Below are 19,956 nucleotides of genomic sequence, written 5' to 3' on the forward strand. Positions count from 1 at the left end.
TAGGGGGATAGGGTTTGAACAATCCCAAAACATACTTTCTGATCTCACAGAATTCCAACATGGTTTAGGCCTCTGCTTTCCAAAAAAGCGTTCTCCCCTCTGTCCTCCTCCCCTCACACTTTCTAGGGAAGTCTAATGATGAGTCAATACAGAACGAGGGCTTCACATGCTGAACATGGAGTGGACAATCTCTCCATACACATTTCAGAACAAATGTTTCATTACTTGTCTGAGCTCAGATGTAACAATTAATGATTAGGCTTCCCAGCTAAGTCTATAAGCAAAGGAATGGCTAGAATCATATTGGTCCCACCCAAGGGTTTGCGTATTAGGGCTGGGTTAATTATAGTTCAAAACTTAAACCTCTTAAGAATTATAATTTAGAAGCAAGATCCCATTAGACACATTGTTAGGCCTCTTACCATGGCGATTTAAAGCACATTTAGTAACAAATTATCAATTCAACATGGAAGGTCTCTAGACAGAATTCGTTCATTTGATGCCAGCGCCCAGAACATTGACAGAATTGCAATACCTGTCGTTAAAAGAACCTGTATGCCCATGTGCGCTTTGAGAAACAGCACAGGGCCGTGTACGTGTTAAGTCCACATGCAAAGATACACTTTCCACTGTACCCTTTTATTGTTTCTATTGTTTTTATTTTTAGAAAAGAAAAGGCCCCTCTACTGCTAGCATGCCTGGCAATTACAAGATGTCCTGATTTATCTGGTGGAGTTGCACAAAATGGAAAAGTAGTAGTTGTGGGCCATTAACAAAAATAATAATACTGCTGTTCAGGTAAAAACAGTGTCCAGACGGTTGTGGAATTTCGAAAAACTGAGAGCAGGAGAAGAAAAAAAGCTTGTCAGATAAGATATTTATACAAAGGTTGATTGTATAGCTGCTTGTCTACAAGACAAGCAGGCCTGTCATTATGATCATCCTTTAGATTACAGTTGCATCTTTGAATTTACAAAAGATGATGCACCATATGTGGGTAAATGACAAAACCCATAGACATATACATACTATTAAGCCAATGCTGCCTTTTTTTTATTTCGTCAGTTATGCCAATTGCCTGTGGTTGATAAAAACCTGTACTCAATTACTCAATTTGAGACCTTTAAAACAACACGTCCAGTACATTTGCGGGTATGCCAACATTTTGAGTGTTGGCTTTGGTCAGGATCTTGTCAATAACATATTCCTTCCAACATCTCCATCATGTGAACAACTGTGTACATGATTATGGATCGTAATTTACGTAAATGATTGTGGGGAATATTTCATCCGTAATAAAAGGATAGTGGACAGTTGTATCCACACGCGTACTACATTCAGATGCTTGTGTCTAAAAAATGCAATACAACTATTTATTACTTTTCTTGCAGCTGAGAAAATCCTTCAGAAGTTCCTTTGCAAGTGAAACTGCAGAATGAAAATCAGCAAGAAATCCAAAAGAAGATCTTTAGAGAAAGCCACTTTTACTAAAGTGTGGATATCATGCAACCTTTGGGGACATGTTCTCAATCCACAAAGCGAGAGGCATTGACATAGCAGGAGGCATGAGATGTCAGATTCAGGATCATGTGGCGGTGGTCCGTTGTATACACAAGTTCACGACTGAACCTACAATTTGTAGTGTACTGTTGACATAACCCAGCTGCTAGACATGGCACATAGTGTGACGCAGATCTACTGTATAATGCACATACACTGAGCACATTTGCATCCTTCCACTTAGCACCAATGCTGTACTCCACTTTTGGATTTGGACCCCCCCCTTCATATCAGCACTGTATTTGCACTTCTTGTACTAGAAAAGTTGCTTAATAATATTGTACATTTGCTTGTATGCATGCAATGTATTTGTCTTTCAGTTTACAGATCACAAGGTAGAATCAATGGTCACAACTATTTAAACATATTTAAAAAGTGTTCTTAATAGTGTTATTAGAAATATTCCGTTTTCAGACATGTTACATAGTGTTTTAACTGATTGAACGTATTCAACTTTTTAATGAAATGTTGAACTGATCTGACAAATTGTAAACTTTTTCGTGAAATGTTAGGTTGGGGTTTAAAATCTTGTACCATCTTAAATCAAAGCCCTGGTATAATGTCATACACGTGGTGCTTTGGCCGAATGCTGGCCTGTTGCGCCATCTCACAAGAGCTATAAACTCTGATGTTATTAGTGTAAGTGGGCAGCCGTTGCATTTATGGAAGCAGTCATTTATGTAGGTATTGGAATTACATGTTTATGCATCCATTGTTTTATATTTTCTTAGAACAGATCTACTGTATAGAATGATTTTTTACCAATAAGCAAAGATAATATCAGCTTGTTGCAAGTCTAATGAAATCCCTAATACTTTGCCTACAAATGTAATCTCCAGGATAGAAAGCACAACCACTAAACTGCAGATAACTGACATTAACTTTGCTCAAATTCTTTTTAAATTCAACAAACAAGTGAATTAATTTCTAAATCAGGTCTTGATCCTGCACTGTGGGGCAGGCCAAGCAGTATGAGGTGTCAGCAGACACCCCCCGCCTCCAACCCCAAACGCAGGGAAATGTCCTCTCTTCTTCCCACCAGGACTCTCCAAAGCTTTCACTGACCTTCTTGCTCAGCTGTTTAAGATGCCTCACCTTCCACCAAGCACCAGGGGCCAGAAGCTCTGTGGGCTCCTCATAAACCAGGGCTTCTTTATCAATCTATCACATCCATGGACCACAATTCTAGTTAGCAGAATGCAACATCCAGCCTTTGACCAGCTTACGCTACACCTTTACACAACCTAAGGTATGCCCTACTCCTAGGTTCCGTAATCATAACCTACATCAAGTCTGCCTGAGGTGGCTCAAAAGTGGTGCGTGGTACCCCACAAATATCCCACAGCAAACAAGTAAGTGCAGTGTAATCAAGCGAGGAATCGTTCCAGTAACCAGTTTAAGATGCAGTCTGATGATATATGTGTTTGTTGTAGGAAATAATTGTTGGTAATATGTTTGATCTAAATGATAACCCCATATGCTACTTGAAGTCCCCACCTGCAATTTGAAGTATAAATCCGGTAAATGTCTTAGCGGAACTCAACACATGTGGGTTGCCTACTTGGGCAACGGTAGATAATAAAATATCTTACCCATGATGTTCAACTATTTCAGGTTGGCCACCAGGGTACTGTAGTGCTGGAACTCTATACATGGCCCAACATATACCTGTGAGGAAAGACTGCTACAATGTAAGCTAAACACATTCTGTGGATGTATTTTCTGTAGCCTCTGGACCAGGATGTATTCCAACAAGACAAAAACAAAATAACCTAAAAAGAAATGACTGTGCATAGTGCAGAATGTTAATCACTGAAATAGATAATGTTCTGAGAGAAAGAGGTCTTGTAGCCCATAAGAACATATTGTAGCTCACAACGGGATGTCAATTTAGCAACACACATACGATGTGTGCTGTAGTGTCATGATTTAGAAAGAAGTTACACCTACCTGTGCACCAGAATACATTTGATGGTTGCAGCAGTGACCTTAGATGTTAAAGAAGTAGGTAAAAAAAATATCAGCCAGAGACCATTCAACTGCTTCAACCTATGAAATGCAGTGACAATATGTGCACATTTGGAAGATGAGTGGCCTTTAGACCCTGATGATGCCATGTTTAGGTAAATACAAAGGGAATCAAGAGGGGACAATGTCAATGAAGATGGTAGCTTTGCCTAACTGCTAAATATCCTCTATGTTTCTAGTGCTGTATAATGCATGTCAGGAGTTGAAGCCAAGCCTAAACTGGAAAGAACAGTAATGCTTGTATAATCTGAGTGCCGATTAGGAGACAGAGTGGTGTTCTTTGTTGGACAGATGAGTAAGGGATGCTCTCAGGAAGGATCTCAAACCCAGACTGGGGCTTCAAACTGATTCAAGTACATAAGACGTGCTACCTTGTGTTAAGGTAACAGCCCATGCAGATAACTGGAACCTGGAACTTATGAGAAATGGTAGTGTGCAGGCCACCAAAGGTGGCACTACTACAATCAGTTTACAGAGGAACCTGAAACAAGACGTGTGTTAGAGAGTGAGACTAATTTAAACACAAAGTTATGGTTGCACAGCTGAAAAGCCATTCCTGTTAGTTTAAGGAAAAGCACAGTGTTCAGAACAAGGTAACAATTTGTACTTTTAGTGATGAGGGGAAGGGCATCTAAACACTGTGCTCCTCCCTCAGTATTGGCCACAAACACCTGTTCATCGTGAAATCTTCAAATACAAACAAATACTTATCAAGTGCATTAAATGAATCCTTGTTGCTTGTGATCCGGCTATAGGTGTGTGTCGTCGACATACTATTCGCAGTCCAGTGGATTGCCTTAATTTAAAGGAATGATTATTGACATACATTTTGAATATTGTTAGGGAAATTTTTCCACATCCCTGTTGTGAGGGATGTGAAAGCATTGAACCTACAGCAACAGGGTTCTAACAAAAAGGAAAGACCAAACACTCAACAGTGGTACTGGCTGTGGTAGGGCATCAGGCTTAAGTCAAGAGCGGAAGTTTGGCTGGTAGTGAAGTATTTCACACAGTTAACCTCAAAGTATGGACTGAAATACTGAAAATGTACACTTTATTATAAAATCACATATAAGATCTCTATTCGTTAAAACATGTACTGTGAGTTAAACATAACACATAGTAATAACACAGTGCATTTATGCAACTAGTAATACTAAGGAGTCAACCCGCTCCCAAACTACATATTTTGCCCACCACTTTGTCATAGGCACAATAGAAGGCTACAGGGTGGGAAGGAAGGGAACCCTGGACACATTAGAGTAATAGATACACAGAGTCATATTCAGGACCCCAAATGCAAACTCAGAAAATAATCACAGTATTGCCAAACCTGTAGTACAGAGCAGCAGCATACAGGAAGGAAATGCCCACAGCCCACAATATACTAAAAACAGCAACAAGAGTGATAGACCGAGAGGGCAGCCACATGTTAGGTTTAGATTAGACTGACAATACGGCATCCCTAAGGTCTTGATAGACTCCCAGAAAACAGATACTTTAAAAACTAACAGGTACGCATTGTAACACAGTATTTGCAATAGCCAGGAGTGTATACTTAAAAAATACCTTAAAAGTTAAGAAACATATATGAAAATTCCAGTTTTTGTACCCAAAACTCCAAGAACACAAGGGGGACTCGGAAGAGTGCTGATGTTCATGCAAGTACCCATTTAATCACTTTAAAACAGTTTTAGGTTGGTGAAAAAATTCCCAATAGGATTTAAGCAGGTCTGTAGGCCCAGGTGCAGCTATTGGCAAAAGCCAGATAAGTCTTTATTATGCCCACAGGTGTGGATAAGGAGACGCCAGAGTACACCTTCTAAAAGAGCTCCAATGTGGGTTCAACACCGAGCAGCCCTAGGAAGCAGTCAAGCACAGAAGAATCAAGCCAATTTACGTCAACGGCAAAACACGGTTCAAGGCGGCTCGCAGAAACCCTCAACCAGTAACCACACAGACTCCCGAGGGTAGGTATCTAGAACAAACAATCAACGCAGGTCCCACATGCAAATACTCGTAGTGACATTTCCTGTAAACATGGCTCCGGGACTGCGAAAAACCGGCGAGTAAAGGCTTTCCTTTGCAGGGAGAGTTGCAGGAACTGAAAAACCTGACACTTGAATTCTGGACCAACAACGACACAGGAGACCCAAAAGAAGAACAATACTCCTTCACAGGAGTGAGGCCCACCCTCCAGGAGTGAAAAGCACTGCACAGGTGGCTCCAGTAAGAATACAAGCAGGTTCTGACCACTTGAAGCTCAAAGAGGTGTAGCTATCCAGTACAATAAGGTCCCACAGGAGAAACAACACTTTTGGCAACCAAGGATGGTCCACATGAACTGCAGAGTTAGGGTGGTAGTGTCCCACAACTCTTCTCAATGATGGCATCCTCCCACCCCCAACATGCACAATCAAGGCGGTATTTATGGAAGAAAGAGGTAAAACAGCCCGGAAATAGTATGAACATGGGGTCCATCTGACATGAAGGACACCAGAAAATAGGAAAAGACACTAGACCCAGTGGGTATGGCCATACTTGTTTATACAATTTCAGCAGCAGAAGCTTCAGGCAGTTAAGGAACCCACCAAAATCCTAGTATAACTGAGGCAGTTTAGGGGCTCCCCTAGATATAATGAAACACGAATAGGCTGGCCGAAACCAGCCCTCTACTCAGAGACGGGGACACTCAAGGTTTTGGTGGGCATCATATCCGGCTCATCCTAAAAACTACCAAACGCCCAGGCACAACCAAGCATTATGTGCCTGGGCCTAGGCACCCATCTAAACCAGTCCAAACCACTATATAGTGAATAGGGATGGCCCAGAGTGTGTCCATGTTGCACAATGGTTATTTTAGGCTGGCTTTGCGGTTTCCCCAAACAAAGTAATGTCCCAAAAAACAAAAAGGTACATTGATGAACTAAGACAGTACATAAGGCTGTACTCCTGGTAAGTCCAAAACTAATTAAAACTGCCACAGGCCTATTCTCTAGAACCAATGTGGGGTGAAATAATCCCATTAGGGGCAAACTGGCACGCCCTTAAAATGCACTGTAGTCCTGTGAGCCACATGGGCTGTCATAGGACCATGTACTAATACAAAGTGTTCAGTGGTAGGGTGTGCTTCAGTAGAAGTTCTTCTGGCCCCAAAAAGAGGTCAGAGTATCAAAAAACCAAAAGGGAAAACACAGAAAGTTTAGGGGTCCCATAAGAGAAACAACAGATCCCTCAAACATGGAATCCTATCCTAACAAATATCACGGGAGACAGTGGGGACCTTTATACACCACACCCATACAATGAATCATTTGTTAGAGAAGGGAAACCCAAGGTATAATACCTACTTCTCCTGTTCTAAGAATCAGGCAAACTCTGCAATAGAATGGGAGGAACTGTGAGGTAGCCTTTTGTGCAATTCTTGGCGATTTACAGTGTTAAGTGCTGTCTGAAATTTGAGATGTCCTAGAATAGCACAGTGTCCATATCCGACTAGTGGCAGGGTGTAACCAGGCTTTAGAAAAGAAGTCTGGGGGCCATATTTGGACACATACTGGTTTGGTTGAAAGAGAAACAATAATGAATACTCGGAAGCCCCTGCAACTGATTTGCAAAGCTTATCTCCATGACCTTGTTAAGGAAGGGAAGTCTGATCACAGGGCTGTGATTCTCTAGTAAGCTGGGAATGATTAACTGCGCATGTGCTTATGCCTTCATAGTTTGGCAAATAATCAAGAGACCAAATAAGCTCTCTTAGTACACGGAATTCATGTGTGACCTAATCCGGAACTATTAGAATGCTGGGGATGCAGTCAATAACTGATGTTATTGAGTTAATTCGGAGCATTCTGATTTCGGTAGCAGAGAGGCAAACAGTAGAAAGCACTTTTCTACATTCAAGAAACAGCAGTACAATTTCTGAGAAAGATTTCTTCCCGCAAGACACTCCCTTTTTGTCAGCATAAATATTTTCACTTGCACATTCATTGTTACAGGCAACATCCATTTTTAAAGTAGTAAAGTAAAAGCTAATGCCTTACAAATGCTTTCACTTTCATGAAGAGAAACCATGTACTTTTACATTATACCCAATGCGTCTATTAAAACGGATCCAGTTGAAGCATAGGCGATAAAGACCCCTCCATAAAGCTATAGGAAACATAGCTGGGATTTGTTCAAGCTTCAGATGAACAAAATGCAAAATATTTAGCGAGAGTGTAAGAGAATTTGAACTGTATCTCTCACAGTGCCACAGGATGCCCACTCTGCAGGAAAGCTTGACAAGACTAAGTTGAAGCTAGACCCCAAAGTTGAACACTTAGGAAGGCAGCCAATGTGTGTGCGTTTCTTCACAGCTGAGAACAATAATAGTGCATACGGTCTTGGGGGCATTCATTGAGATGACCAGCATCATTTAAAAACGTGAGCAGTGCACTGAATCGGTGAGATAGTCTGTCTAGACAAGGCTGGAATGGTACACCGATGACCTTTAGCCCACATCTATACCCAAGTCAAACAGATGCAGCTATAACGCGATGATAATGAATGCACTAATTTGATACTGTTTCTTTCTAAAGGGTTTGGGAGAGAGAGAGGTCAGGGAAAACTTACACAAGCACGAGTTGCTGTTTTTTCATATAACATATTATTGTCACCATTGTATTATTGGCTGGGTCTGGTAACAGGGTGATGTGGGCAGGGGGTTCTTTGGCCTAGTTAAGTAAGCGTGTAGAATGTTTTAATGGAACACACTGTTTAAATTAAGTTAGCAGTTTCAATTGGGGCAGTAAAGGGTCAAAAGAGGTTTGAGGAAGAGAAACGACACAGGTGGGAAGTTGAAAATTGTAGGGAAATAGATGACTGGAGAACAAAAACAACATAGGACAGGAAGTACTAAAACGCAATAAAGGAATATATTAGTATGTTATTTATTTAAGTTTAGCATTGAAATGTCTTCAATGCACAAAAGAAATGAATGTTTAGTTAATAGAGGTCGAGTCTCGTGAAGATTTGGAAAAGAGATCAGCTGTAGGTATTTTCTTGAACCCAAGATGAACAGTGTTCCATCTCAAGTAGAGTGCACGCCGGGTCCTCATTGTTTGAGGAGTGACCAAAATCATCCGTCCTCTGACTTTTTCCCTGTCAAGTCCGAGGACTGTGAGATTTCAGGAGTCAGTGGACTTAGGTAGCTGCCTCAGGGTCTCATGTTAACATTTCTCTGCCAGGAACTGGGGACCTTGTTCATAGAATGTCTGGCAAACTGCATAGATTGTCTTAAGCTCAGCATGTGTCATTGACAGGCAGTGAAGAGAGGCCAACAGAGGAATAGCCTATTCACTGCGGCTCAGGCAGAGCAGAAGCCATGCTGTTGCAGTCTGTTTTCTCTGCATGTGGACTGGTATCCTTGCGATAGACTCTACAAAGTAAATGGAATCCTATCTGATCGCATACCATTGGGGAGGGACAAACGTCAGGCGTGTCCCCTTCCGGCACTATTATTTGCGCTCACCAGTGAGCCTCTGGGCCACAAATCCAGAACTCACAGCATATACAAGGGATTGACTCAGGGCACTCACAACATGAGTTGGCACTTTATGCCGATGATCTCCTCTTCTACATGCAAAATTCCATGGAGACATTAACCGATATAGTAGCCCAGCTGGAGGTATTTTGCAGAGTCACAGGGTTTAAGATCAACTATAGCAAATTCCACATTCTGAATATTTCGGAATCCAGTGGAACAGTGTAAACATTAGCAGGCAGGTTTGCTTTCCCTTAGAAGTTGGATAAGCTGAAATATCTGGGGATTCACTTGGCGAAATCGCATCATCTGCTGTATCAATATAACATCCCAGATTTGGTACATTAACCACAACGTAGCACAGTGCATAAAGCAGAAAATATTGTGGCTGGGCAGAGTCGTGGCGGTAAAGATGACCCTCTTTCCTAGACTGTTTATATATGTTTCAGGCTCACCTTATTATGATTCTGATCAAGGCTATACATGACCTGCAAACACACATATTTAAATTTATTTGGGCTGAGGGGCACCCAGAATCCGCAGGAAAACAATGTGTGTGACCAAAATATATGGTGGGTTAGGGGTCCCGGACGTGGAAGGTTATCTCTGTGCGGCGCAGTTAGCTCCCACACTAAACTCGGGTGTGCTCCGAAGCACAAGGAAATGGCTAGAGCTGGTACGGGGTGTTCTAACAACTGTGCTGGGTCGCTGCTCCCGGTTCCTCTCAAAAGAAAGAAGGGACAGGCTTATCTTATGCACTTCTGGTCATCAGGTTAACAGTCAGTATTGTTGGGACCAGGTGATAAAGCAAGGCCACGCCTCATCCTGTCCATCCCCACTCTCGCCAATGTTAAATAACCCAGGGCTTAGCACCAATAGGTTCTCACATTGGGTCGGGGGGCTGATTGTATTAGGGCAACTATTTGAGGTAATACCATTCTTTAATATGAGTGTAAGCAGGAATGTTTACTTCAGGGATCTGCCGGATGTACATACCTCCAGATAAAACATTCGGTGGATAACTGAAGCATCAGACAAAGTGGTAGCAGGGAAACAATGAAATGTGAAGGTTTGCATATAGTGGACCCCCAGGTCACAAAATCTGCACCGTCTATGCAATACTAAATGCTAATAAAAATCATTCTCCTCAAACTTATATGGCCAAATGGGAGTACGATTTGGGAAACAAAATAAATGAAGTATTCTGGTATAATATTTGGAGTAGGGCGGCTGGTTCTTCGGCATGCATGCAAATTACGCAGAGTTGTTATAAGCTGATGATGTGGTGGTATCTCATACCCACATGGCTGAGTAATATGTTCCCCGTGACCTCTCTGGTGTGCTGGAGATTTGAACAAGCTCCTGGTACTCTATTCCACATCTGGTGGAGCTGCAGTTTGATTGAACAGTTTTGGCAAGAAATTCTCTCCAATATTAAACAAATTCTGGGCATGTAACTGCCACTGAATCCGATAGTCCTCCTTTAAGCAATGAAACCACGGATAGACAGTACAGGATAACAGGTAAAAGTTCAAAGCTTATAACGTATCTGTTAATGGCAGCTCAAATAACGATAGCCCACAATAGAAAGAGACTGGGGGCTCCAGAGACTTGGGAATGGTGGGCGAGAATCTGGCACGCAGCAGCAATGGCCAAAATACAGCCATGCTGGGCAACGAGATGGAGACCCTTTATCCAATTTGTTCAGGGGAATGACTACCCAGCTATATATCACAAGCCAATAGATATGAGATCTTTATACTGATATAGAGAAGATGGAACCTGTCTGTATCACACCAATTTAAGTTTTTATTTGTTAGACACTGGTCTTACGTTTGCGTTGGATTGGAGTTGGAATATGAATAGCATGGAAAGCTGGCCTCACCAGCCTGGTGACTTCATATTTGCTTATGTAGACTTTATAATTCTCAACTCTGGTTGTGCTCTTTAAAATCCAATACAGTCTTATTTTTAAAGAAAAAAAAAGAGATAGACACTATTAAAAGCGTCCATGTTTGATTGGGCAAGTAGTATTATAGCTATAAATCAGCAAGGCATTGCAGAAATTGAGACATGCTTTAGAGTCCTAGTTAAAAAAAAAACAACAACACTATTTTCTATGGTAGCCACCCCTATGGAATACATACTTCAATATAAAAAAAAACCCGAGGTCTGTTGCAATGCTCACTGATTATACTTAGAGGCCTAAAAGTCAGGTCCAGAGATTCTGAGGCTTGATGTGGGTCAGCTTCGCAACGGCAATAATCCTGGTTTGCCTCGTGTTCTTCTTTAGTACATTTCAACAGACCTATCCATCTGTTTTAACCGAGACAATTGAAAATTGTAGACACTTTTAGGATTGCTGGCTGTCATTTTAACAATTACTTGGTGTCTTAGTTAACACCAAGATTACATTTGTTTTGTATTAGCAGAATCGGAAAAACAGAGACAACAGAGCAGAGGCTTCTGGGACACCATTCGAGATGGCAGAGTATTGTGACTATTCAGTGTTGTGTTGAACAGGTGGTGGGCATCTGCAAAAAAGGCTTGGATAAGTTACAACGCTTGCTCTTCACTTCCAATTTCACGGAGGTAAGGGAGCAAGATGGTGGCAATGACAGTGTCCAATGCAGCCAACAGTCCTGTCAATACCACCACTTTCTGCCTCAGTGGCTTGAAGACTGATTGGACCTGGTGCAGCAGGTGACATGGTTCAATGTACGTTGGAAAGTGTTGCTCCAAAATTCCCATAAAATGTTTGGAGGTTTTAAGTATATTGAATTGTGGGAGAAAGTTAGCCATATCTGAAAGATTCCCTTGTATTTTTATTAAACAATAATCTAACGTGCACTTTTGAATGCAATCACATCACTTCTATTTCCGGTTGGTAGTTTATGCAAGTTTTCAATCTCTTGCAACAATGGGATGTGAAGACTCTATTAAACAAATTCTAGGCATGCAAACATCACCTGGAGATCCTGAATAGTGGCTGCCAATGATAATAGTCATCTATTGTTCTTCAAATCACTAGAGAAAATGCCACTTCTGGTTCCCCTGAAAGTCAAACCTCAATACATTGATGGAAATTAAGTCTGGGTTGCTTTCAGAACAGATGTGCAGAGAAGGAGATATATATTAATATAATGAAGATGCGGAAAGTCAAACATTGTCCTCTAAACTTTGGGTCATTTAAACGTGTCCATAATGTGTGGATTGCCTATAATGGCCTTCAGCAAACCTCAAAGGGCCTGATTCATGGACGTGTTTTATAATGGCGCAATCCGATAGGAAAACGTTCCATGAATCAGGGCCACTGTAGTTTATCCATTATATCCTCAGGGTAAACTGCAACACTTGTATCATAACAACATCTCCCTCATAACCATGTAACAGGTCTGAAATGAAGTAGAAAATGTATGTTGGACAAGGATGTAGCAATGCTAGGAAACATGGGTCTGAGGATATGCTGTGACATGTAAAGTAATACGGGAGATTCCCAAACTCTCTCATTTTGTTTACACTTTGTAAAAATAAAACATAACTATTAGCTTCTGTATTGTGATTCCTTTGTAAAAATGGGAAACTAAGAACGGATGTGCGCAATTCATCTGACAATGATGACTTAACTACTGAAGCAAGACACCATGATTGCATGATATGATATGATATGATATGATAAGGCATTTATAATGCGCCTATACACAAGTGTTTCAAGGCGCGACGAGGCAAGGAAAGGGATACAGAGGGAAGACAGAGACAACAATCCTACTAGGCCAGGTGGCATTGAGATCGCGCAAGTGCAGGGGACGGGGGAAGGGGAAAGTAAAGGGGGAAAGCCAAGGGGACATGACATCGACAAGTGATGAAATGGGATTGTGCTTTAATTTCTGTTTGTATCATGTCAACAATGTGCAAACTCATTAGAATAGTGTTATATAATCATTGTGATGATGATATGGTGAACATGATAGTAAGCTATATCAGTGAATTAAGCACTTGCTCCGAAGATCTGTCTTCAAATTGAGGGTTGTGCCAGTTTGGAATACCACAGTGGCCTGCAACCTTTGGCTGTGCAGATGTTTTGGACTACAATTCCCATTATCCCTCACCTTTTTGTCTATGCTGACTAGTGCTGATGGGGGATGTAGTAAAAACATATGGAAAGCTAAACGTAAATCAGGATAGCCCTCTCAGACCACCATCTTTCAGTGGCCAATAGATTGAGAACTAAGTACATTAAGTTAAGGAATGTTAAGCGTGTCAGCAAGTGTTATATAAACAAGGTGGAGCGGGTTAGAGTGGCAGATTTGGAACTGCAATGACCAATTATCTCTGTCATGGAGACGTTTACATTAAAGTTGCCAAATGTACATGTTATAGGGTTGGTAATACTTTCCTGCATGAACCTCATTTCAGGTGAGTCAAGCAGGCCAAAACTCAGACAAGCTTTTTGACTAATTCATCTGGAGCTCAGCCACAAGGTGTGAAGTGAGATGCTGGTTCAAGCTCCTTTTCAGTCTCGTGCAGCTTTCAGAGAAGTCGGTACTGAAAACATGTTTAGAAATGTAGGTAAGGACTGATAAAATGGACTACACGTAGAGGAGTTGATTAGGAAGCTGCGTATAGAGAGGTAGTGAATGATTGGGGACCCAGTGTGAGAGTTAGATGTAGGGTTGATTTTGATTACACAGGGCTGTGCAACACCTTAAATGATCTGAAGTGGTCATGCAAACACATGATATCACCAGAGATTCAGATAGGTGTGTGACACATCAGTCAGTATCTGTCTGCTGAAGGGACTGTGTGATGCATGGAGGGAGAAGCCAGAAATCCCTAAGAGCAGTTTATGGGAGAGACATGGTTGCTCGATTTTGCTGGGAGGGTGCGGTAGAGATTTGGGCACGTACCTAACACAGCAGGCAGTGCCCATCTCTAGAAGTGCTTGGACGAGACATGCACCATCGGGTGACAGATGGAAGAATGAGCAGGAGGAGCTGGGAAACTTTGATGGAGGCCTGTGGCAGAGACATGCTCTCAAGATGTTACTGTGTTTGATCAGCAGAGATTTAGGGATTCAGATAACATACCAGTAAGTGTCTGTCTCTTCGTGTGAGGTGAATGAGGTATGTGCCGTCAGGTGACAGTTTGGAAGAGAGGAAGGAGCTGGAAATCCCCTGGGGTGGCTTGTGGGAGAGGCACATTCCATTGATTTTGTGGGTAGGAAGCAGCAGAGACTTTTTGAGTCTGATGATATTCCAGTAATTGAGTGCACAACCAGGGATGTCATTTGGGAGTTGCCAGGGGTCACAGCCACGACCTCTGTGTTCTCCCTTGCTACCCCTGCAATCTCCCTGGCTAGCCATGTAAAAAAAGAAATAAACATCATCTTTTTTTTATTTTAAACTTAAGCTCCTGGAATTGCAGGGCCCCTATAGCCCCTGAGATGCAGGGGCCCCGCCACACCAGGTCTGGGGGTGCCCTGGTGAAATCTTCACCCATCAGGGTGAAGGCTGGGCCGGAACTTGGAGTGTGAGAAGGACGTGCTCATTGTGGCTTGGAGCTGACTGTGACATGTGTCACATGCCACATTCGGCTCCAACACCTACTCCTCTGGCTTCCTCGCGGCTCATATACAGGAACCAGGAGGCCCTCCCAGCTTCCTGATTCTTGTTTGTCAGCAACATGGAGGAGCTGAGGGTGCCCTGGAGTGACGGATCAAAGCTGGAAAAAAAGGTAAGAAGGCTTAAAAAAAAATGTTGTGCATTTTGCATGTGAGAAGGGTGTGCCAGATGTATGTATGTGATATGGGTCATTGAGTGGTGGTTAAATGAGATGAAATGTGGCAGTGTGTGTGTTTGAATGTTCTGGGGGCTTGGTGGGGGTGTGCCTTTATAGAGAATGCAGTGAGAGTGGATGTAAGAGAAGGTGTATGAGTGAGTGACTGGTGGGTAAATAAGTGTGAATGTGACACTGGGTTTCAATGTTCTGGATGGGTACGCCTGTGTGGGGAATGAAAAGTGAGTGGGCACGAGAGAAGGTGTATGGGCCAGTGAGTGCTGGGTGAATGCGTAAAAATGTGACAGTGTGTGTTTAAATTTTATGGGTGAGTGGGTGCTGTGTAAGTGTATGTGAGAGAAGGTATATGGGTGCATGCCTGTGTGGTGAATGCAGTGTTAATGAATGTGAGAGGAACTGTATGGGGGTGGGTGAAAGGGGATGCCTGCGCGCGTCTTTGTGTTTAAGGCCCTGGGAGACTGGGGATCACTACAGCATTTTTGACACATCCTTTATTTATTTTGCATGTTTTACTTCTATTTTCAGGCAAAGCCAAGATCATATGTGTCATTACCTGGCTAGACTGGCTTTTTGGTACAGCCAGTCTAGCCATTTCTTACTGTGGCATGACATGTATTACTCAGCATTTTTTATAAAGCAAGCATGATAAGTAGTATTACCTCACTAGACTTACGTTTTGGTGCACTGGCCTGTATATTTCTTACTGTAGCATGACGTTTTATTAACTGAGCATCTATGATGAAGCAAGGATGATAAGTGTTCTTATGGGTCTAGACTGTCTTACATTGGAACCAGTTTGGACATGTTTTCTTATCGTGACGTGCCACTTTTAATTGCCAAACCAACGGGAGTATTTTCTGACATCGGAGTACTGGCATATATTGGCAGAGCCAGCTGTGTGCCTAGTGCCAGTTATCTATATACATAAACGTGAAAATGTGTGGGTTTGTGGGTTTGTGGCAAGGCACCTATCCCCTATACAACTCCCCACTGTTTCACCAATCTGCACCACATTTCGCACAGTCATCTGTGAAGACCCTCCAGACATTACTGACTACATGACATCTGGACATCTGACTCCTTTCCACGGATTTCAGCAAAGTGAACATTTGGGTGTGGATTTGTAGGTTTGTGGCTTTGCGTATGTTCCCTATAAAATGTGCATGTTCCCTATACAATTCCAAACTGTATCAACAATCTGCACCACATTTTGCAGAGTCACCTATTAGAACCCTCCAGACATTACTAGCCACATGACATCTGGACACCCGACTCCTTTCTCCAGATTTAAGCAAACGTTAAAAACTGGGTGCAGGTTTTTGGGTTTGTGGCTTTGCATATGTTCTTTATACAATTCCATACGTTTCACCGATCTGCACCAAAGTTTGCACAGCCACATGTTAGGACCTTCTGGACATTATTGGGGCCATGACATCTGGACACCCAACTCCTTTCCCTGGATTTCAGCAAAAGTGAAAATGTGGATTTGGGTGTGTGGCTTCACGCATGCTCCCTATACAATTCCACACTGTTTCATCAATTTGCGCCACATTTTATACAGTCACCTGTTAGGACCCACTGGACATTACTGGATTCATGACATTTGGACACCCAGCCATTTTCCAGGATTTCATCAAAAAGGAAAATGTGTGTGTGGGCTGGTGGCTAAGCATGTGTTCCATACACAATTCCACACCATTTCACCAATCTGCAAAATAAATTGCACAGTCACCTGTTAGGACCCTCTGGCCATTACAAGCAACATGACTTTTGGACACCCCACCCCTTTCCCCAGATTTCAGCAAAAGTCAACATTTGTTTGTGGGTTTGTGGCTTGGAAAAGCTTTGTTCCTTATAGAATTCCACACTGTTTCACCAATCTGCACCACATTTTGCAGTTACCTGTACCTATGAGGTAATGAAAGCCGGGGCAATGCTGGGTATATCAGCTATACTATAAATAACATTTCAAAGCTAACATGAGTATGTTCTTATATGGGAATACCAGCATATGTTGGTGGAGCCAGCATGTAAATGTATGGGCATAGCCAGCATGAAAATGTTTTATATACTGGCATATATTGGAGGAACTGGCATGACAATGCATTGGGAAATGTGCTTGTGCACTTTTGGTGACTTGCATCTATTGTACTTTTTTCCATGAGTTACCCTACAACCCGATTGCAAACTGTCTGTCCTTCTACCCAAATTTCACAGAAAATGTGCTGTGTAATGCACCATTTTAACCCATTATTCAAAACATTTTCTCATGGGAGGGGGAACAATCCCCCTCAGCCCCCTAATCCATTTTTGTTAGTTCAGACCCCCTCACTATGCTCGGTCGTATGCGCATATTTGTGGCAAATATGTACAACCTCAAAAGAAAAAACTCACAGGCCACCATTGGTGGCTGGTATATTTTGGGACCAGGCACCACCCCCTTCTTTATAAGCTAGGTGATACATTTAAGCTTTCATTAAAAAAACATATTTACTTCTTTTAATTGGAGTAGCGCATGCCCCTGCAGCAGCGTAATCATCATGGACATTGCACTCACGTGGTGGTCCATGCCGGCCCATAGCATGCTCTGCGCTTTGTTAAGGAGCTTGGGGGGGGCTCAGCATGGCTCGCAGGAGGCCGCCAAATGTGTGCTATGCCACTGATTGGGCTCTGCTCACCTTGAACGCATTCAAGTGTGATGCGAATGGTTGAGAGGGACGGCAAACTCGGCCAAGGCCCTGCTCCGGTGCAACACGTTGAATCTGGAAAATGACATTCCCCAAATGTGTAATCATGGACAAATCTCGCCTCCGTCTGTGCCTCGGTTTTTATATCTGGCTAAAATTAGAGTGCCTGGATACACGGGTGTTAGATGCATTTGAAGGTCATGTGACATCACCTCCTGTGATGTCACTTGGCGGCCTGGTCAAATGATATCACTTCATGTGATGTCATCAGAGGTCAAGGGCCATGTGATGTCATTTCCGCTTCCCCTGAAATTTTGGTGAAATGGCTTCCCTGTGCACAACACATTTAGAACAACATTTGATCAGCATCCAAATGTGCCAAAGGTAGGGGAGACATGTCTCGTGTGGTCTTTTCACTCCATCCACAGAACTTGATCTGTGCATTGGGATGCCAGAATTGCTTATGGTACAACGTAGGGAAACCCTCACCCCACTGTCACAAACTGCTATAGGGTACATTTAGCAGTAAAAATAAATGCCTGGTTTTTGCACCACAATGATGGACATCCACAAAGACCAACAGAAGAGTTTGCTTGTTCTGTTTCATCATCTCTCTCAGGGAGAGAAGGGAGAAGTGTGCAGATGTTATCTATCAAACATCAGGGAAAAACAACACATGAGCAGTTGAACAAGAAGAGTTTGACAATCCCATGTCTCCATCTATGCCAACCCTGTCCATTGACAAATGAGACAATAATAATAAGGAGATGGGTGATCATCAGACAACGATTAGTATCCATCAGACTCTAGACAGGAATGAGCCTTGCTGCTGGTAAACATTGATACCGAGGAGGAGGATGAGAATGACAGCAAAGATGCATAGGATCTTTTATCAATAGACGTTCTCCATCCCATCTGTGTTGTGTCTCTTCAAGAAACGCCCTTCCTGTTGCACATCTGACACCACATCACATCATTATGTGGCATCCAGAGCAGCACAGGCACTATCACCGCCAGCACCATCATGCCCTCAAGAGCCCAGAATGTTTGCTAGCTCACATATAAAGTCAGTGCTGTGACAGTGCTTAACACAACAACCAAATCAGCTAACAACAAGCAGTGACTAACTTCGTTTCCACATCTATGCAGTCCTAAATGGTGCAGTGTCGTGTACAGCCATTTACAGAAGTCATGAGATCTGAGGTGCATCCCTCCCCATACCATTAGACAAGCCGCATATCTCCACCAGTCCACATAATTACCCCTGAAAATACTGCAACTTTGTTATTGCTTAGGAGTGAGAGTGGGGCGCTAAGCTCCACACCCTGTATCTCAGCAGTTCATTGCAGTGATACCCCATTTTAACAGGTTTGAGATGAAGCATTTGAATGTGCCAAAATATCAAATATCCCATGGCGGACAGCACTTATTTGATGATAACCTGGCTAGAATGCTAGAAATCAATCGCTTTTCATTTGTTTTGTGGAAAATCCTGAATTCCTGCTCTTTATGGGAAAAGTTGACCACCACTGGGATGTCCCTGAATGATATTTTGTCACTAGTGAAGCATTTCAGAAAATGCACAAGAAGGCTATGGCTTTAGTAGGGATTGCACTACATCTGTCCAAGGGGTAAACAGTCCACTTTACCATAGGCATGTTGAATAGTGGACACAGAACATTGATTGCATGACCATCACAACACATTGGGTGGCCTTTTCTTCCTTTAATAGCCAAGAGATTTCCCAGAGGAATTCAAGGGGGCTGCAGTTGTATGCCATTCCTCAGCAGGCAACATTGTGTATGCAAGTGTTTCAGAGCAGAAGACACAGGGAGTTGACATCTGGTGAAAGGTGGAGGAGATGGAGGCACAATGGCTAAGGCCTTGTAGATTTCATTTGGGCTTTGTTGCAGAAGACAATACAGTAAATGTTTGTGTTGCCTTACACATTGTGTCAATGGACATCCCCTGCATCAATTATGTTCTTCACCTCATGGTCACATGCTGTATCTGCAATTACGGGTCTGTGAACGAAATGGATGCTGTGGCCCAGAACAGCAACTCCCCTTTTGAGCTGGATTCATGATGTCAAGAATGTACTGCAGCAACTCCAGGTGCAACATAGGTTATATGTGCATACATAGTACCATAGTGTACTCTACTTTGCACATGTCGGACATGCTGGGGGGAGCATTACAATGCCATCACAGATTACTGTAACACACACAGCAGAGTTCTAGATGGGGTCTTTTGAGGATGTTACCAGGTGGGTTAGTCACTACAATACATGGTGCTCCATCTGCTGTTTATGGTTGAGCACAAAATGACCAACCTGAGGAAGACCGGTGCCTTGGCAGTTAA

General features: G+C 42.6%; 1 protein-coding gene across 4 annotated transcripts in view; it reads left to right on the plus strand.

Annotated features, from left to right (window-relative positions):
• Positions 1–19,956, plus strand: part of ITPRID1 (ITPR interacting domain containing 1) — an 826,173-nt gene that overhangs the window by 790,566 nt on the left and 15,651 nt on the right. Inside the window, exon 15 of one of the 4 annotated variants that reach the window (XM_069613215.1) lies at positions 1,392–12,659. The exons of the other annotated variants lie outside the window; for them this stretch is intronic. Within the exon in view, the coding sequence (XP_069469316.1) occupies positions 1,392–1,439 (48 nt within the window). The 3' untranslated portion in view covers positions 1,440–12,659. Of the gene's footprint in view, positions 1–1,391; positions 12,660–19,956 lie in introns of those variants that run through there. 4 annotated transcript variants of the gene reach the window in all.

Source organism: Ambystoma mexicanum, chromosome 5p (assembly GCF_040938575.1).
Source record: "Ambystoma mexicanum isolate Mex_15411 chromosome 5p, UKY_AmexF1_1, whole genome shotgun sequence".
Classification (NCBI taxonomy): domain Eukaryota; kingdom Metazoa; phylum Chordata; class Amphibia; order Caudata; family Ambystomatidae; genus Ambystoma; species Ambystoma mexicanum.